This window comes from Protopterus annectens, chromosome 6.part1 (assembly GCF_019279795.1).
Source record: "Protopterus annectens isolate FY-2018-M chromosome 6.part1, PAN1.0, whole genome shotgun sequence".
Classification (NCBI taxonomy): Eukaryota; Metazoa; Chordata; order Ceratodontiformes; family Protopteridae; genus Protopterus; species Protopterus annectens.
Window position 1 is genome coordinate 578,694,988 of NC_056738.1, and position 17,461 is coordinate 578,712,448.

Here is a 17,461-nt window from a genome sequence, read left to right on the forward strand (position 1 = left end):
TAACTGGGCACCTGCTTATTTGAATGAACTGACAGTAGTAACGTCTTATTTGAGGAGTCTGTAGATTACTGAGAGACAATTGCACATAGTTTACTGAGAGAGGTGTGTATGTCTTTTGGGCTCGTGCATTAGTGAGAGACAATTTAACTTATTATTTGAATGAACTGGCATTAGCAACTTCTTATTTGAGAAGTGCGTAGTTTACTGAGAGACAGATTGCACTAGTAATATCTTATCTGGTAGTTTACTGAGCGGTGTGTGTGTGTGTGTTATCTGGTAGTTTACTGAGAGGTGTGTGTGTCTTATCTGGTAGTTTACTGAGAGGTGTGTGTCTTATCTGGTAGTTTACTGAGAGGTGTGTGTGTCTTATCTGGTAGTTTACTGAGAGGTGTGTGTGTGTGTGTGTGTGTGTGTGTGTGTGTGTGTGTGTGTCTTATCTTGTAGTTTACTGAGAGGTGTGTGTGTCTTATCTGGTAGTTTACTGAGAGGTATGTGTGTGTGTGTGTGTGTGTGTGTGTGTGTGTGTGTGTGTGTGTGTGTGTAAAATGCTCCAATTAAGTGTAACCGGTGGTTAGGGTTACTTAGACTTAAACCCTGTACCTTGAATATAAGGAGCAAGAGCCTAAATTCTCCACCCATACCACCACTCGTGCTTCAAGGAATGTTCAGCTCTTACTTTTGGTCTGTTCCTCATAAAACTTGTGGCTTTCTGGCAAATCACTGAGAAATGAATTTACTAAATAATGATAGCCATTTAATTTTCAGTGTTTCTGTCTTTCATGAAACACATTGGTTACACAAAACATTTTATTCTAGCAACTTTTTAAAGATTTATACAGGCAATGTTTAAAATGTGTCCTTGGTTTTTCCCTTTGCCCCCCCCCCCAATCGATTTTGGCTTTTTCCAGATTCTAGTGCTGCTTATGCCAAGTCTGTTTGTGTTAGTAGCACTTGCTTTTGATGCAGAAGGCTGTGGTTGTGATACTGTACTATTTTGTACTTTTAAAGGGGCCAGGTGCCGCAGTCCTGAGAATGTCCTCTTTGGTGGAGATACCTAGTAACTTTGCACCTGTTATCAGTTTGCCATCCATTCCCTATTGCAGTATTACTAGCTTATAATTTTTTTAATGTAACATAGGCAATTTATTCCTCAAGAGCAACAGGCACTTTATTTTTAGATGAAACAATGAAATATAAAGTTGTTTACTAGCAGCAACCTCTTCATAAGTTACAGATCTCTTTAATGTGGAATTATTTAGATGACTTTTACTTCTGCAGAGATTGTGCATATTTACTGATACTAGTGGATTGTAGAAGTTTGAGTAGACTTTTATGATGAAAATATTCTGAACTGGGCAGTTTTGTCATTATTGGCTCATGCATTTTGTTTCATTGTTTACTGGAAAAATGTTCATAACAATACATTTAAAACAAGTGTGCTGTATTATACAAGGAATATAATTTAATGCATTCAGGAAGGTGTATCAAAGAACACATGTATGTTTCATGTGCAAGGGGCCTATGATTTGAAAACAGCCCAGAGGTAATCTTTATCTTCCAGTGGCCAGACACATTTTCTTTGAATGTGAGTTTCAATGCTGTTTCAAAGACTGTGCATTTCAAGTGCAAAGGCATTATAATGCTAAGTCTATTTTCATTGTGAGACTGTATTACTTTGTTTAGCAGATGTCTATTAGTGTCTGTGCTATAACATGTAAATAAAAAGTTTTAAATGAAATCCAAATAGGGTTACCACCTTCCTTCACATCTAAAACCAGAGTAAAGCCACGCCCCTCGTGTCACCAGTAACCCCGCCCACCTCAACCCCCTCTCCTGACCACATACCGCCCATTTTGTGATGTCACCATGGCATTACTCGGTGGGAACGCCCTCTTTTTTCATTCCTGCCGGCTGCTTTTGGCTGATTTACTATGCTTTTCTGTAAAAAAGCATAGTAAATCAGCTGATTTACAAACTCTGATAGTCTGTTTCCTTTTTGAAATAGAATACCAGAGTTTGTACAGTGTTTTCCGGACTACCGGAGAATCAGTTTGATTCCCTGATAGTCCGGAAAAAAAACGGAGGGGTGGCAAGCCTAAATCCAAATAATCATTGTAGAAGTAAAGCAGTATCCACATTACAGCATTAATGGTAAATGGGGTGAAATAGACAAGTAATGGGACACTAGAATGGCTGCAGGAGGAAGGGCTGTGTATGGGGGGCCCCATGTGACCATCATTTTGTGAGGGGGAAGGGCAGCAAACTCAAAGACAGCCCCAGGTGGCACAAACTCTAGCTGCATCACTGATCAGTAGGCCATGGAGAATGACTTTTGGAAGTTCTAGCAAACTATAATATTCTTTTGCCAAGATTAGAATATTGCCTTCCATTAAATACCCTACTTTTACCACAAAACCAACATACTGCAAGTCACCAAAAACAAAATCCTAATGTTCATCAACTTCTCCCTTCCCCAGTGAACATCATTGCTACACATTTGAAAAAAAAAATGGTTACCATTTACTACAGGGTCTGGACTATGGGACCATATTTCAGTTGTCTGTTCTACAGTTTGCGTTGGAGTGGGTGGGGTTACATAATTATGCATGCAAATGTTATGTTAATCAGCATACAGATTTGTACCTATTTTTCATGGGCCTTTGTCCAGATTTTTGATGTTTCAAGGTTGAGAGGTATGTTGGATATTTTCCATTGTATTTTATTTATGTCTTAAAAAGCTGTACTTAAACCTCCTACCTTTTTTTAATCTTAGTTCTTTAGGGTCTTGTGATTGCCTGTGAAAATGTAGGATGCTTTGTACTGTCAAGAATAGAGTTTCAAAGGGTCATAGGAAACACAAGGCAGTTGTCACAAGAATGTTTCCAGTTGCTCAATATATCCAGAAAGGCACATCCCAAAGGAGGCATTATGCTCAATAATTGGTCTAATTATGGCTGCATAAAGAGATATAATTTCTTTTGACCTGGATGATATGCTAAGTATTATTTATGCTAAAAAGAAGGATTATCTGACTATGCCTGCTACATGGTACTCAAAGGAGAGCAGATTTATCAAGCCAGATTCCAAGATGCTGACTACATCATCATTTTGGAGTGGGGTACTGGCGATACTGTATATTGAAGGTGAGTGTGTTGTTTACCAAATGTGACAATACTACATTTTTTCATATGTAATTGTAGCCCTTTTTCCATATGTTGCTTGTTTACAAGGGTTCAAGTTGTAATGAATGGGTATCAGAAGGAGAACTGACAATAACATCCAGTTTGCAGTCCTTGGCAAACTTAGTTAACCAAAGGTCCTAATTCCCAGTCTGGAGATTGGAGAAGTAGATGATGAAAAGGAGTAGTCCCAGTACTGAGCCCTGAGGCACACCACTAATTACCTTCATACTTTCTGAGGTGGTGCCTGTTACCTTAACTATGCCCGCAGCCTATGAGGCCTTCTAAAAAAGGTTAACTAAACTGAGTAGGCAGTATCTTGCTTTGACAAAGCCAAATTAATGTGTATCTAGCTTGAAAAGGTTTTTGATGTCATTGTTTATGAGGACAGATATGATGCACTCAATGGCTCTGCATATCAGACTAGTCTGGATAATGAGTCTGTAGTTTCCCAGGTCCATGGTAGGGCTGCTGTGGTGTAAAGTTATCCCTGCTGGAGTTCACGATACTTCTGGGACAAAGTCTGTTTCTCAGCTTAGGTTAAACAGTTTAAAGAAGGACTCCATAAGGTCACGGGTGGCGTGACTTTTAGACATTCAGGCCCCGTATTAGAAGTACGTGTTCCTTTGTGAAATTAGGAGATGTATGGGATTTGGAAATTTGTGGATTTAAGATATTTGTTTCAATGGTAACATTTGTACTAAATTTGTCTGCTAGAATATTTGTTATGTTTTCTGGGTCTTAGTAGATCAGCCATTAGCCATTTTGCATATGTTCAGAACACTGCTCAGTGTTATTTCTTAGTTTCCTAAGCAGACTACAGAAGGCCTTATAGTTATCTTTGTTAAAGCTAATTTAAGTTCATGATTTGTCTTACTAGCTCTGATAGTAGCTTTAAATTCCCTGATGATATTCTTGATGCAGTCATTATTGTGGGAAGTTTTAGATCTGTTATGTGATTTAAGAAGGCTTTTTTCTCTTCTTATAGTGTTTATTTAAGCTGGTGGCTGACCAGGGTGGTTTGTTTTTAAACTTTATATTGTATTAAGCTCTAGTTGGGCTGATGAGGTTTTTATAATTATTTTTGTAGGGCTACAATTCCATTGTATAGGTGTTGTATCTGGTGATAATACAACCACACTCTGTCAGTTAGTACAGAAGATTATAGCTCTGAGCTGCTAATGAGCTACTTCCTGTACCCATGGTACAGGGTTTACTTTTTTGTTTACATTCACTTTTCTACTGTGTGACTCTGAGCAAGTTATTTGATCAGACAGTGCTCCCTGGTCAACCCCTGAAAGATGACATTTGTGTCCAGTGGCCTTACCTTACTAACAAATGTCTAAAATAAAATTTGGATAGCTTATCATAAAGTTTGACGAGGTTTGTCCATTTGAAATAATTAGATTCAGAAATATGAACTGCAGAGGTTTTAGAGATTTTGAAAGAGAAGGTTATAAGTTTATGGGAAAACTTAAACAAAGATGGAGAACTATAGGGGTGGTACGTGTCAAGAATATTATGCCATCTAGTTGGTTTATTAACTGCCTGTTGCAGGGAATTTTAATTTATTAATTCTAAGACTATTTGGGCATACCTGACTTTGGAAATGTAGGTGTTCCATTTTATGGATGGTTAGTTGATATATCCCATTATAAAGCTATTTTTGGTAATAGGAATCTCTTTGTGTACATGTAACTATCTTATGTGGTTACCATGGGACATGCAGGGTGCCCTGTTGTAGGCTATAAGTTAATAATTTATCTAGTTCAGAATAAATTTGAGCTTCACAGAACAAAATGCTGTGCTGTGGTGGTAAGAATTGGGTCTAGAACAAATGCTATATTGTTAGGAGTCTGAGACAAACCTCTGTGCTTGCAATACTTTTCAAAAGTGAGCATCCAGTCTAGCATACATATATGTGCATACTTTACTATTCATATTCTTATATTCTAAAATGTTGATATTATATTTTGAAATAAATGCATTTCTAATTGTTGAATGTGTCATTATAATAAAACTGATTTAGACAGTTGGCTGTAAAGTGCAGGAAAATGGAGACTGCATGCCATTGTGGTTTACTGGGAAGCATACTCCCTCATCTTGTAACTTGATTATAACCTATTTGGTCTTAATCTGACTATAGGCCATGGATTATCCATTAGTACTGCAGACCATCTTAGCATAAGACTTTTGTTTTTTGCCCCTGCTGCCTGCAAATCATGAGAACCCCCTGACCATTTGGCCCATTTGTTCCTCCTCAGTCTGATGAGGGTTGACATGGAAGGGTCATCAAGTAAGCAGCCATTATGGATGGTTTTGAATATGACATATTTTAGGTCTCCTTGCACACGTACTTCTCACAAAGGATTGGGGGGGGGCGGTGCAGTGATCCCGCTTCACTCCCACTGAAAGGCATTATCAGCAAGCAGCCCTGCCTTCCTTCTTCAAGCATGGGTAGTAGTTTCTGCAGTCTCCACCAGAGAAATATCACCTCCTGAATATAAACCACACTTCCACCTCTGTACCTCATTACCCATGGAGAAACAAGTAGGCCACCCACCTTCACTCCCCTCCCTCCATGCTTGTTATTTCAGTACTAGGGTTGCTAATCAAACCCTGGTTACCTGGGTCACACTCAGGTCTCCATTCTTCTGCATCACAGAGCCAGACTTCAGAAAACGTTAGACACCACTGATGTCAGCAGTGACGCTACAGACGGCCACTGGCTTACCAAACTTTGCAAGGGACAGAGAGTGAAAGTGTATGCATCTGTGTGTGTGTGTGTGTGTGTGTGTGTGTGTGTGTGTGTGTGTGTCTATGAGAGAGAGAGGGAGAGAAAGGTGATCTTTTGCCTTATGATAGAAGCAAATGCAATAGAACATGTTATACTACTTCATGATTTATATAACTGTTTTAGATGACATGGCCATACTACAGTTTTATATTTCATGCTTATATTCTTAAGAAATGCTTAATTCAGCCTTTTTTGCTGCTGCATTAAGGCATTAGACTAACTTATCAAAGTATTGTTTGGATGTGCTGTGATGTAAGCATCCTAAGTTTGGTGATGAATTTGTGTTAAGGAGCGCTCTGCACGAAGGGAAGGAAAGATTATGCATATATATATCAGCCTAATGCCTGATTTTCATCTAGTTTAAATTGATGGTACTACATGTTGCTTAAATCCAAGAGCGCAGTCATCAAAATGTATTGCACAGCAGGTTTCAAAAAGCAAGGGCACAATGTTCTAGTGTTACTGCATGAATGCATATCCAAGCTCCAATGTAAAAAAAACACTTAATGAACCGATGCCAGCTTGCAGCAGCATTGTGATGATGTGTTCAATGTTCCTGCAGCAGAGCTGAGGCACAGTGCATCTCCTTCCTTATGATGAGCAATAACATAATCTCAGTTAAATGGGGACATGTTGTGCTTCAGTTTGAATGAAGACATTGTTTATGGTCATTTAGTATGCAGAAGTGATGCAGTAGGCAAGCCTTAATTACTAGTGGCCAAGCACACAGATACATAGATGGGATGTAGCAAAACCACACTAATAATTCAAATTCTGTCTTATGCATAGACAGGTCATTTTGTATCCATTAATTTTATTCAGTTTTTATTCAAGGATAGGTCTGCTGGCTGTATACACTTCACTATGGGAAATCTTTGTGGAATGTGTTTTACTATGTTTTGTTTATTTTCTCTGATTTAATGTTTTCTCATTCTGCTTAGGAATGCATAAGCGAATGTTGCAAGAAGTGCTCTCTTGCTAACGGGGCTCATTGTAGTGATGGTCCATGCTGCAATGTGACATGCCTGGTATGTGATTATTTCTCTTCATATCTACTTGAAACATGCTTATAAGTGCTGTGTGTGTGTGTGTGTGTGTGTGTGTGTGTGTGTGTGTGTGTGTGTGTGTGTGTGTGTGTGTGTGTGTGTGTAAGTAACAGTTAGTATAAAAATAATAATTTTAATTAAACAGTGATTAATCTGAAATGGAAAATGTTTGTGCATGCATGCATCTTTGATTGCACGTGTATAATACTTTGGGTAAAATAATCATTTTAAGTAAACAAAAATTATTCCGGTGTGTAAAATATAATTTTAACTGGTTCTCGGTCATCTTGAAAATGTTAACAGTGATGTTATAGCTTAAATTAATAATAGTGTACAGATTTTGTCCATCACTGTGGCATACATATCCTGAATTCAGATAGCAGCTTTGGTAATGGAAGAACCAATCAAGGCGGGATAAGGCTGTGAAGTCCTGTCAGTTATGCTGGTAGGGACAGGTTGGAGCCTATGGCTTGCCAGCAGTATGTTGAAGCTTGCAAATGTTAAAATACAGATAGAACACAGGGGCATGAATTTGGTGATACTGACCTGGCAATGGTAGCCCTCTTTGACCATGTGGGTAGGAACTTGCAAATACTAAGAGAAGGGCATCCTGTGCCATTGTGGTAATAATGTAAGTAGCCATGACAGTGCGCAGGGATAAGTTCAGATCATATAAGTGCTATCATACTCTGCATCTGCACATATATTTGACTGCATAAACACATCCATGCCTGTCTGGATGAATGCTCACTCCATTTGGGCCTTACCTTCTTGCTGAGGGCTCCTGAGTGTGAAGGAATATATGGACTTAAGACTGATATGAGGTAAAGATGACTTTTGGTAGGCATGAGGAAGGTATACATAAAAGAAGAATCATCCAAATTAAAGTTAATCAGAGCCATTCTCCCTGCAATTTCAATTATATTTATAATTATTTGCAATTGAAATATTAATGCATGTTTAATAAGTGCTTAGTTTTACCATTGTTACATTTCAAATTTGATAAAGTCCTAAATTCATTTAATAATCTTAGTGTATAACTAATTGACTCAATAAAACTGCATATTGTTAGTAGAATGCTATCAGTGAAAAACATGGTTTAGATTGAAATGTGTATTAATTGCATAATCATTAATTGGCTCGTTATATTTAACTGCATTCACCAATGGTCTAGTTACTAAAGCAAATAGTAGAAGCAATAATGACCATATGTATGTTTTGTGCCTTTTGTGATCTTTATTTTTTGGGATAGGAGATAACTAGCCTTAACATATATTATATAATTATATATTTTTTCATACCATCAATAAATTCAGATAGAAAGTTAAGTCTTTCTAAAACTTTAAATAAATGTGGCTGTTGTGTAAATGGGAGGTTTTTGTTTTATGCAGAATAAGTATTGTTAGATTTTTTGTAATTAAAGTCAGCAATATATCTAATGGCCACAGTTCTTTTAACAGTTTCTTAACTTGGTCTTTTAAGATATGAAACTTGGTTTGTTGTTAGACTGTATTAGCAAACATAGACATATATAGTTTGTGGTTAGCAGTTAAGTGATACCAGTCTGTATTAATTACAGAATATTGGATACTTATGTTGTTATAAAATGGATAGAGTAATGAAATACTTCAAAGAAGAGGGGATTACTTTATTTTAGCTAATATTTTTGGAAATTTTTTGTAAAATGCATTTTATTCCAGGGAATACTTAGTAAGTTTCAGTTAGAATACAGTCAAGTCTGACCACTTTATTCCCATCTGGACATTTAATTTATCATTTAATCTTATTTAATCTTACTTATATTTATATCCATGATAATTATCATGAAATTGTGAAGGGTATATTACACTATATTAGTCCACGTTTTGGAGGAATTAAAGGGATACAAAGATATGATAGTGGCATTTACAAGTTTCTTCATTCTCCATGAACCTCTCAGATCACTGTTTGGTACATCACCCCAGAAAAAAAAGTGATTTGCAGGGTACATAAAGAACAGAGACATTGTATCCTTTTGAAAGTTGGTTGTAACATTTCAGTTATTCTAAACTTTGGAATAGTGTGGTGAAAAATATTTTGGAATCCTTTAGTTAATACTATATTTTCAATTCTTCACTTCCTACATATAATCTAATTAAGAAACCGGCTTGGTATCTTGAATATTTAACTCTGTATTATTATATTGTTTATAAATCATCAAAGTACTACTTAAAAGGTTTTTCAGAAAATGTTCAATATTTGTATCTATTTTATTATTAGTTTTTAGAATGCCCTGACTTTGTTTTTGATTAAAAGTTCATTTTGACCCTGTCGATATATGTAAACATTTTTGGGTAATGGTATTGCTTTATAATATAACATTGTCTAATGCAATTGCTGTTTTATAGTCAAAAATTTCCAAATGATGCAGGATTTGGTAAATGAAATCTGAAAGTATGAGGAAGATGAAAGGTTATTTGCTGTTTGCTCAGTTAGCTTTACTTTCAGACTGTGTAACATTGTACATAAAACCCAACAATATAATTCACATACTGAATAATGCAAGGATGACATTTATTATTTTTATTTATTTCTTGAAGAAACATACCGTATGTTACAGTACTTTCTTGAGATGGAATTTGCAAAGATGTAAACTAATACCCTTCGCATGCACACACACATATATGCATACCTGTCTACATATAAATATACATATATGCATGTGTGTGTGTGTGTGTGTGTGTGTGTGTGTGTGTGTGTGTGTGTGTATATATATATATATATATATATATATATATATATATATGTATATATATATAATTTATTTATTTTATTTTTTATTTTATTTTACAGTTGTTAACCGGGATAATCCAACTGGACCAGGTCCATTTTCAGTGGAGGCCCGGGGAGAAAAGCTCCACAATTAGACAGATTAAGTAACAAAAATAGATAAACAGACAATGATAGCACAGAGACATGCATACCAACAATGGTGAGCTTAAACTGTCCCAATAAACTATGAAATAATTACAAGTCTACATGTCTAGACCATATAATCTTGTGTAATTTCAACAGTAAGAAGATTAGGAAGGAGGCAAAGCGGAATAAGAAATACAGTCATCTTTATGTTATACATAGGCAAATCTAGGTTTTCCTGAGGTGTGATTTGAGTGATTTTTTGAATTGTGCAATAGTAGAGGAAGAAGTTATAGAAGAGAGGAGGTTATTCCAGTTTTTAGCTACGGTATGAAACTATAGAGCTTTCCCTGCAGTATTGTTGGCACTAGTTATACAGAGGAGAGATTTATTGGTAGAATGAAATGGACGATTAGTAGAATAGTAGGAAAATAGTTGTTGTAGAGCTGGAGTTTTGTCGGGGTACTTCAGGATGTTGAAGGCACTGACTAACTGGTTTTAGGTGAGTAGTTGAGGAAATTCTAGCCATTGAAAATCCCTGGCAGTGATGGGTTCTGAAGGTAGAGTTGTTAGCAAATTTGTCAACTTTGTTATAACATGACTCAGTTTTGTCAAGGTCAGTTTTTCTAATGTGAGTCAGGATTGGTGATGCATACATAAGGGTGGACAGTAGGTGAGTTTGACCTAAGGTGATTTATGCTTTGTCTGTGAGAAAATTCTTGTGTCTATAAAGAGTTCCCATTTTTTATGGACTTGCTAGATGGTCTGAGCAATATGGACATCAAAGAAAAGATTTTTGTCAATTTCTACCCCAAGGAGCTTAGTATGGGCCATAGGAGAGATAGTGCCATTTCTAGAGGTGATAGAGAAAGTTAGGGGTGTAGATTTAGATGTATTAGGGGTGATCAGGAGTAATTTAGTCTTGTTGGGGTTTAGAATAAGTTGGATGTCAGTAATCCAGCTTTCAAGAGAGGTAAAGAATTCTTGGGTCAGCTGCTGTAGGGTGGTCAGAGATGGGGCTGAGCAGATAAGCGTTGAGTCATCTGCATACTGTATGTGTGGCCTGCTGGGTGGCGGTATGTAGATTGTTTGTGAAGAAAGAAAAAAGTAGTGGGCACAGGATTGAGCCCTGTGGTACACCTATGGTAGTTGGAAATAGAGGAGATAGTTCACCTTGCCATTGGACAGATTGCTGTCTGAGAGATAGTTTTTGAACCAGGAGATGGCAGAGGGGGCAAAGGATAGGGAGGTTAGAGCATCTAATAGATTTGTGTGTGAGACCATGTTGAAAGCTTTGGAGAGATCTAAAAAAATAGCAGGTACATAATTATTATTGTTTCTATGCTGGTTAACCTGATTAGTAAAAGAGAGAAGAGCAGTAGTTGTGCTGTGGTGTGGGCGGAAGCCATGTTGACTGGTGGAGAGGAGCTTATGTGTGTTCAGGAATTGGATAACTTGTGAGTAAATACATTTCTCAAGAAGCTTAGATAAGGGAGAAAGTATGCCTATTGGACCGTAGTTTGAGAAATCATAAGAATTGACACCTTTATGTAAAGGTATAATATATGATATCTTCCATAGTAGAGGGATGTGGGCTTCTTGAATAGATCAGTTGATAAGGATTGAAACTGGGTAAGATAAGGATTCAGCTGCTGTTTTTAGGAAGTTAGCAGGTATACTGTCAGCTGCAAGAGTGGTAGGTTTCAAGTGTGTTTTTTGTTGTGCAGTTCTGCTATTTCCATCTTGGCTTTCTGGTCTTTGGCGCTATGGTAAGTCGATCTACTGTAGTAGATTCGATCACAAACCACCAATAAAGATTATCATTCTATTATTTGTTATGTATGTATGTATATTTGTATTTTATGTTTTATTATGTATTATGTTTCTCTTTCAAAATACAGATGATGGATAAACAATACCATTACTACTCTGGGCATTGAATATTGTTGCATTTTTCAATAAAATTCTGCATTTTCATGTCTACTGAGATCTGTTTTTCTTCAGATAGATGTAAAAAGCCCCATAAATTTTATGTATAGCTTTGTAGTCCATATTGCTGAACCCTTTGCCATGGTATTGCCAACATTCCCACTCTGTTTTTCCTGGGCAACATTTTATCGGTCCATAATTTTAAATGTAAGACCTTTTTGTTAATCTGTTATTTTCTAAAAATCTTTTTTTGACTGTGTGTAATAGAATCACAGAGTTTTTAGGGTATTCTACCGGATGCATAGCCAACAAAATTTCTAATCTTTGGTGACTTCAACTACCCCTCCATAGAATTAAATACTTAAACTTATAATGTTATGTATGCACAACGTTTCTTTGATTGGTTGAAGGAGAATTCCCTAGCTCAAACTGTCTGTAATCCCACGAGGGTGGTAATATCCTAGACCAAGTTCTCACAAGCTCATTTCTGGCCTGCTGCTGCCAATGGTTGGTCCCTCATTTGTTGCATCTGATCACTGATTGGTTACCTTTACCCTCAGAGCATTCAGTCCCTTAGTAACCAACACCACCTTGTATAGAGACTTCAAGAAAGCTAACCTTTTACAATTGTATGCAAAAATGCCAAATTCTCCCATGCTACTCCCAGAATGGAACAGGGAAACAGCACATATGCCAGGGATCATTATGCTCATTTAGATAAATGCATTGATGAGGCTGTCCACTCCAGGGAACACATGCAGAGGCAAATTCAATAGCAAACCTCACTAGTGGTCAATATATATAAATGAACTTTACATCCAAAGGAAGAAACTGCTAACACTGCCTTTTTAGGCCAGAGCCCTTTATCACAGTGAGATTATAAAATACCTCATCAAAAAACTGAAGGTAACTGTTAAGACCAGCAAACCCTCCCAGGGATGTAAGCTAGCTTCTGAAGGTATACAAGTCCTCCTTCACCTACATTAGAAAATTAAGGAATAAGCCACATCCTTACTACAAACATATATATAAATAAATAAATATATATATATATATATATATATATATATATATATATATATATATATATATATATATATATGTATATATATATATATATATATATATATATATATATATATATATATATATATATATATGGTTCTACCTGACTTCATCGACCGCCGACAATCGACAGAAAATCGAATCATGAAGAAAGAAAGTGCAGAAGACCGAAGCGGACCCCAGAAGAAGACGACAGACAGTGCAGAGGACCACGGATGAAAGGATGAGCACTGAGGATGCGAGAAATGGGGAAAAAAAAGTGTGGCTAGCGGTAAGAGTAAAGGGACGTTAGTAGGGTAAGGTGGTGGGGTGGGGTGGGTTAGAGTGTAGAGGTGTTTAGGAGGTTAGGAGTAGGGTCAGGTGGTGGGGTGTTAGTAGTGGGTGTGTTAGGTAGTGAGTTAGGAGTAGGGTTAGGGAGGGGGGGTAAGTGGTGGCAGGTAGTGTGTGTTGTGTAGAGTAGTGCGGATAAGTGAGTTAGGTTTTGGATGGGGAATGTGTTTTGTTTGTTGATTGTGTGAAGTCAGGTAGAACCATATATATATATAAGATGAAACCTCTTATTTAAATTCTAATGACATTGCCAACATTAAAAGTTGGGTCTATATCACTTTGACAAAACGGCAGAAGTTCGAACACCATATGTTGGAACTTCTAACCTCGAAGTGCAAAACCATTGAGGCTTAGAACAGCGATTTTTTTTCCAGGGGAAAAAAATCGCTGTTCCAAGAAACACACACACAACACAAGCACACAAAAAAACAGCAATCCACACACATACACTTTAAATCCTACATCTAACCCTACACTAAACTGTACATACACTACTATTTATCCACTTACCTTAACCCAAACCCTAACCCTAAGGTCCGTCACTATCGCACACTCACCTGACCCGCGCCCTAACCCTAACTCACCTATCCCACCCTAACCCTAAAGTCTGTCACTATTACACACCCACCTCACCCGCACCCCTAACCCTAACTCACCTATCCCGCACTAACCCTAAAGTCTGTCACTATCGCACACCCACCTCACCCGCACCCTAACCCTAACTCATCTAACCTGCGCCCTAACCCTAACGTCCACACAATCGCACACTTACCTGAACCCATCCCGTAACTTTCCACCACAGTGCTGAAAATCGCGAAGCCACAGAAATGGCCCACCAAATTCTTTCCCTGGGAAAGAATTCAGTGTTCTGCGGCTTCACGATAATCAGTTTTCGTACTTCACAGTTTGAACATATAGTGTTCGAACTGCTGAAGTTTCGACAAACTGATAGGAACCCTTAAAAGTTTGCTGTAATTTTTCCAACAAAACTATTGTCTCCAACCCATACATACCTGAATCATCTCCTGTCACCACATTTTCCAAGGGTTATATCCTTAATGTTGTCTCCAAGACCAAAAGTACTTCTTCTAGTCAACATACAGGGTTGCCTTATAAGCAGTGTCATGCAGGCCCTTGCTGATCCCCCTCATTAAGTTGTACAGTTAAACTTTGCCACGGGCAATGATCACAAACAACGGCGCACTGTGGTGGTGAGGCCTCTTCATAAGGGTGGCCTCACAACTGACTCGAGCAACTATACACCCATTAGTTTTACTAGTCTTGCCTGCAAAGCCATGGATACATCATTGCTCTCCTCATAAATCACGACATTAAGAATTTAATCAGATTTGGCCTGCAACAATTTGGACTTGTTAAGGCCATGTCATGCCTCCTCAGTCTTGTGAACTTCTTTGAAAAGTTAATGTAGGCTGTAGACAATAATTAGACTGTTCATGCTGCCTACCTGGATCTTGCAAAGCAGTTTGATACCATACTACATAGTGGGATTATAAACTAGCTAATATCCTAAAAATAGATCCCTTTGTGGTAAGATGAATTTCAAACAGGCTCAAGGACAGAACACATGTTGTCAGGGTTGGTGATACTTTCTTCGTTAAGAAAGATGACCAGTGGTTTTCCCTGGGGTCTCACTACAGCTTAAGCTTATCTCCTGAATGTGTTTCAAGCACTCTTTCCAGTCATTTTCTTACTCAATTTTTCCTTTTAACATTGTGCATGCTGTTGTCAGAGTTTTAAGATTTTTTTCCAGGAGTATGTATTCTTCAGGCTTTCACAGTCTGATGACATCTCCAGATGAATGTTACATAAAATGGAAACATCCAGGAGGATTGCCACTGGGGAAGCTGGCAGGCTGCATGAGGCTATAAAGATCTCTTTAGACCACACAGGCTTAAGATATCAGTTTCATAGAGCCAGTAATTGGTAAGCCACTGGCCCCAATGTTTCCTGCACAGACAACTTTAGATGCCCCCTTGAAAGCTGACAATGGGGTAAGATTTGTGAGTGACTTGACCTCATTAGTAATGTTACCTTGCACTGCTGGATGCCATTTGCCAGGCATCTGCAATGATGCCGCATGCAGCATAAGCCCCTAGGAGAAGCCTTTCTGTTGACCCTATTGTTGAACAGATGTTTGGACAAATGGCTTTCCTTTCTGTTTTTGCTGACAGCCTGGATGTCAAACTGCTGCTGCCTCTGTATTAGACTTCAGGCTGTGGGACATTAGATACATTTTCATTTGCCCTGGTCTTGTTTGGATGTAGAAGAGTTTCTGAAGTGTATGTGACTGCATAACAGAGGTAATGCTCTTCAACCAGAGGCAGCAAAGCCTAGCATTTCAGGTACCTTGGATCCTGCATATAAGAAGCATTAGATTGCCTGAACTGTCATCAATTTTAAAGTTAATAAAGAAGAGGACCAGGATCTGGACTATGCTTCTCAAATATATAATGTCACTGTCATCCATGTCCCCACCAGAAGAATGCTCCTTTAGGGAGAACTTCAACATGATAAGGAAAATTTTGTGAGGTCTGATGAAGACATTAGATTCCTGCAAAAGTTATTTAGAGATGTCTGGTACAGATGAGCCTAAATCCTGCTGTTGTTTCTCCAGACTTCCAAGCTTTCAAAGATACATTCAAAAATGCATCCTTGGAGAGAGATTCTCAGCCCTCTGCACCCAGGAAACCTGACAACGTTTAAACAGTAGAGGGAAGGGCCAAGTGTCTTTATAAGAATCTATAACTAATCCAGTGGTCATCTTGCTGAAGACATGATGAGAAGCTCTAGGCTGAAGCCTGCTTACGGTGTATTACCAAATGCCAAATAAAGCAGATTACTGGAGCATTTTGATAAGAAACTATCAAGCAACTCATTTTTGGTTTAAATCTCTACAGGATTTGCTTTAAAGATGGGGCTTGCCAAGCTCAGCCAGGCATCACAGAAGGTAAACAAGCATGTCACTATATGCAAGTATGATGCCACTAATGCATTTGTCAGGGCTACAGATTTAGGAACTATGTTGAGAAGGCATCTATGGATCAGGATTTATGCCAGTCTGAGAATGTCAGGGATCCGATTCTAAATGCCGCTATAGACAATCATGTGGTGTTTGCAAATCCATTATAGATATAGAGCAACCCCTTATATGGATCGTTCTAGGAAGAGTTCCACAATGTAGAAGGGAGCATGATTTTTTTTCAAGCTATTTCTAATGTTAAGAATTAATGGTCTTTGGAGGCCAGTTCTGAACCATTCTATGCTAAACATTTTGTTTAGGGGGGGAAGAAAGCTCTGAATTTTGACACTCCAAGTTCTTCTGGTGTTATTCATGCTTCATGCATTTGGCAACTATAGACATAGAGGAGACCAACCTACACATATACCAGTTTTCCAGAGTCCAAAGAGGATTTGCAAGCTCAAAGCAGGGGACCACAATTTCCAGCTGACTGCTTGTTTTTGCTCTTTGTTCTACTCCCAGGTTATTTAACAGATGCTTGACATTTGTGTTTGCACAAATGCCAATGCTCCAGAAGGTACACATTTATATGTATCTGGATGGCTGCTTGATTCAGGCCCAGTGCAAGAAAGAAACCAGGAGGAACTCAAGACAACTCTAGACCTTACCTCCTGCCACCTTTCCAGCCTGGGGTTCTCCATCATCATCATCATGCAAAAGTCCAGTCTCTACTGTTCAAAGGTCAAGACCTTCTAGCAGTGAAATCTGGGCACCTCAAAGAGTAGGGTTTTGTTATCAATGGACAAGATTACACTTCTAAACTATTCCTTAGCTTTGCCAGATGGCATCGCTCGACTGCCATGGAAATTCTGAGTGCTGTGGAATGCCTGACATCCTTTATTCTTATGAGTCCTGTAACAAGCCTCACATGAACTCAATCCAGTGTCACTGAGGAACCTGTGGCTACAGCTCCTGCATCCACTAGAGTGAGAACCCTGCACATTATTATTCTCCCTAACTACAGGAGGTTTCATTGGTGGGTCCTGCAAATCATACCCTGCACATTATTACTCCCCCTGTGTACAGGAGGTTTCATTGGTGGGCCCTGCAAATCATACCCTGCACATTATTACTCCCCCTGTCTACAGGAGGTTTCATTGGTGGGCCCTGCAAATCATACCCTGCACATTATTATTCTTCCTAACTACAGGAGGTTTCATTGGTGGGTCCTGCAAATCAT

General features: G+C 38.2%; 1 protein-coding gene across 3 annotated transcripts in view; it reads left to right on the top strand.

The window, feature by feature from the left end:
- The window catches only part of ADAM23 (ADAM metallopeptidase domain 23), a 1,167,569-nt gene that overhangs the window by 901,272 nt on the left and 248,836 nt on the right, over nucleotides 1-17,461 (top strand). For all 3 annotated transcript variants that reach the window (XM_044076026.1, XM_044076027.1, XM_044076028.1), the window contains exon 17: nucleotides 6,918-7,004. In XM_044076026.1, coding sequence (XP_043931961.1) covers nucleotides 6,918-7,004 — 87 coding nt within the window. The remainder of the gene's footprint in view (nucleotides 1-6,917; nucleotides 7,005-17,461) is intronic.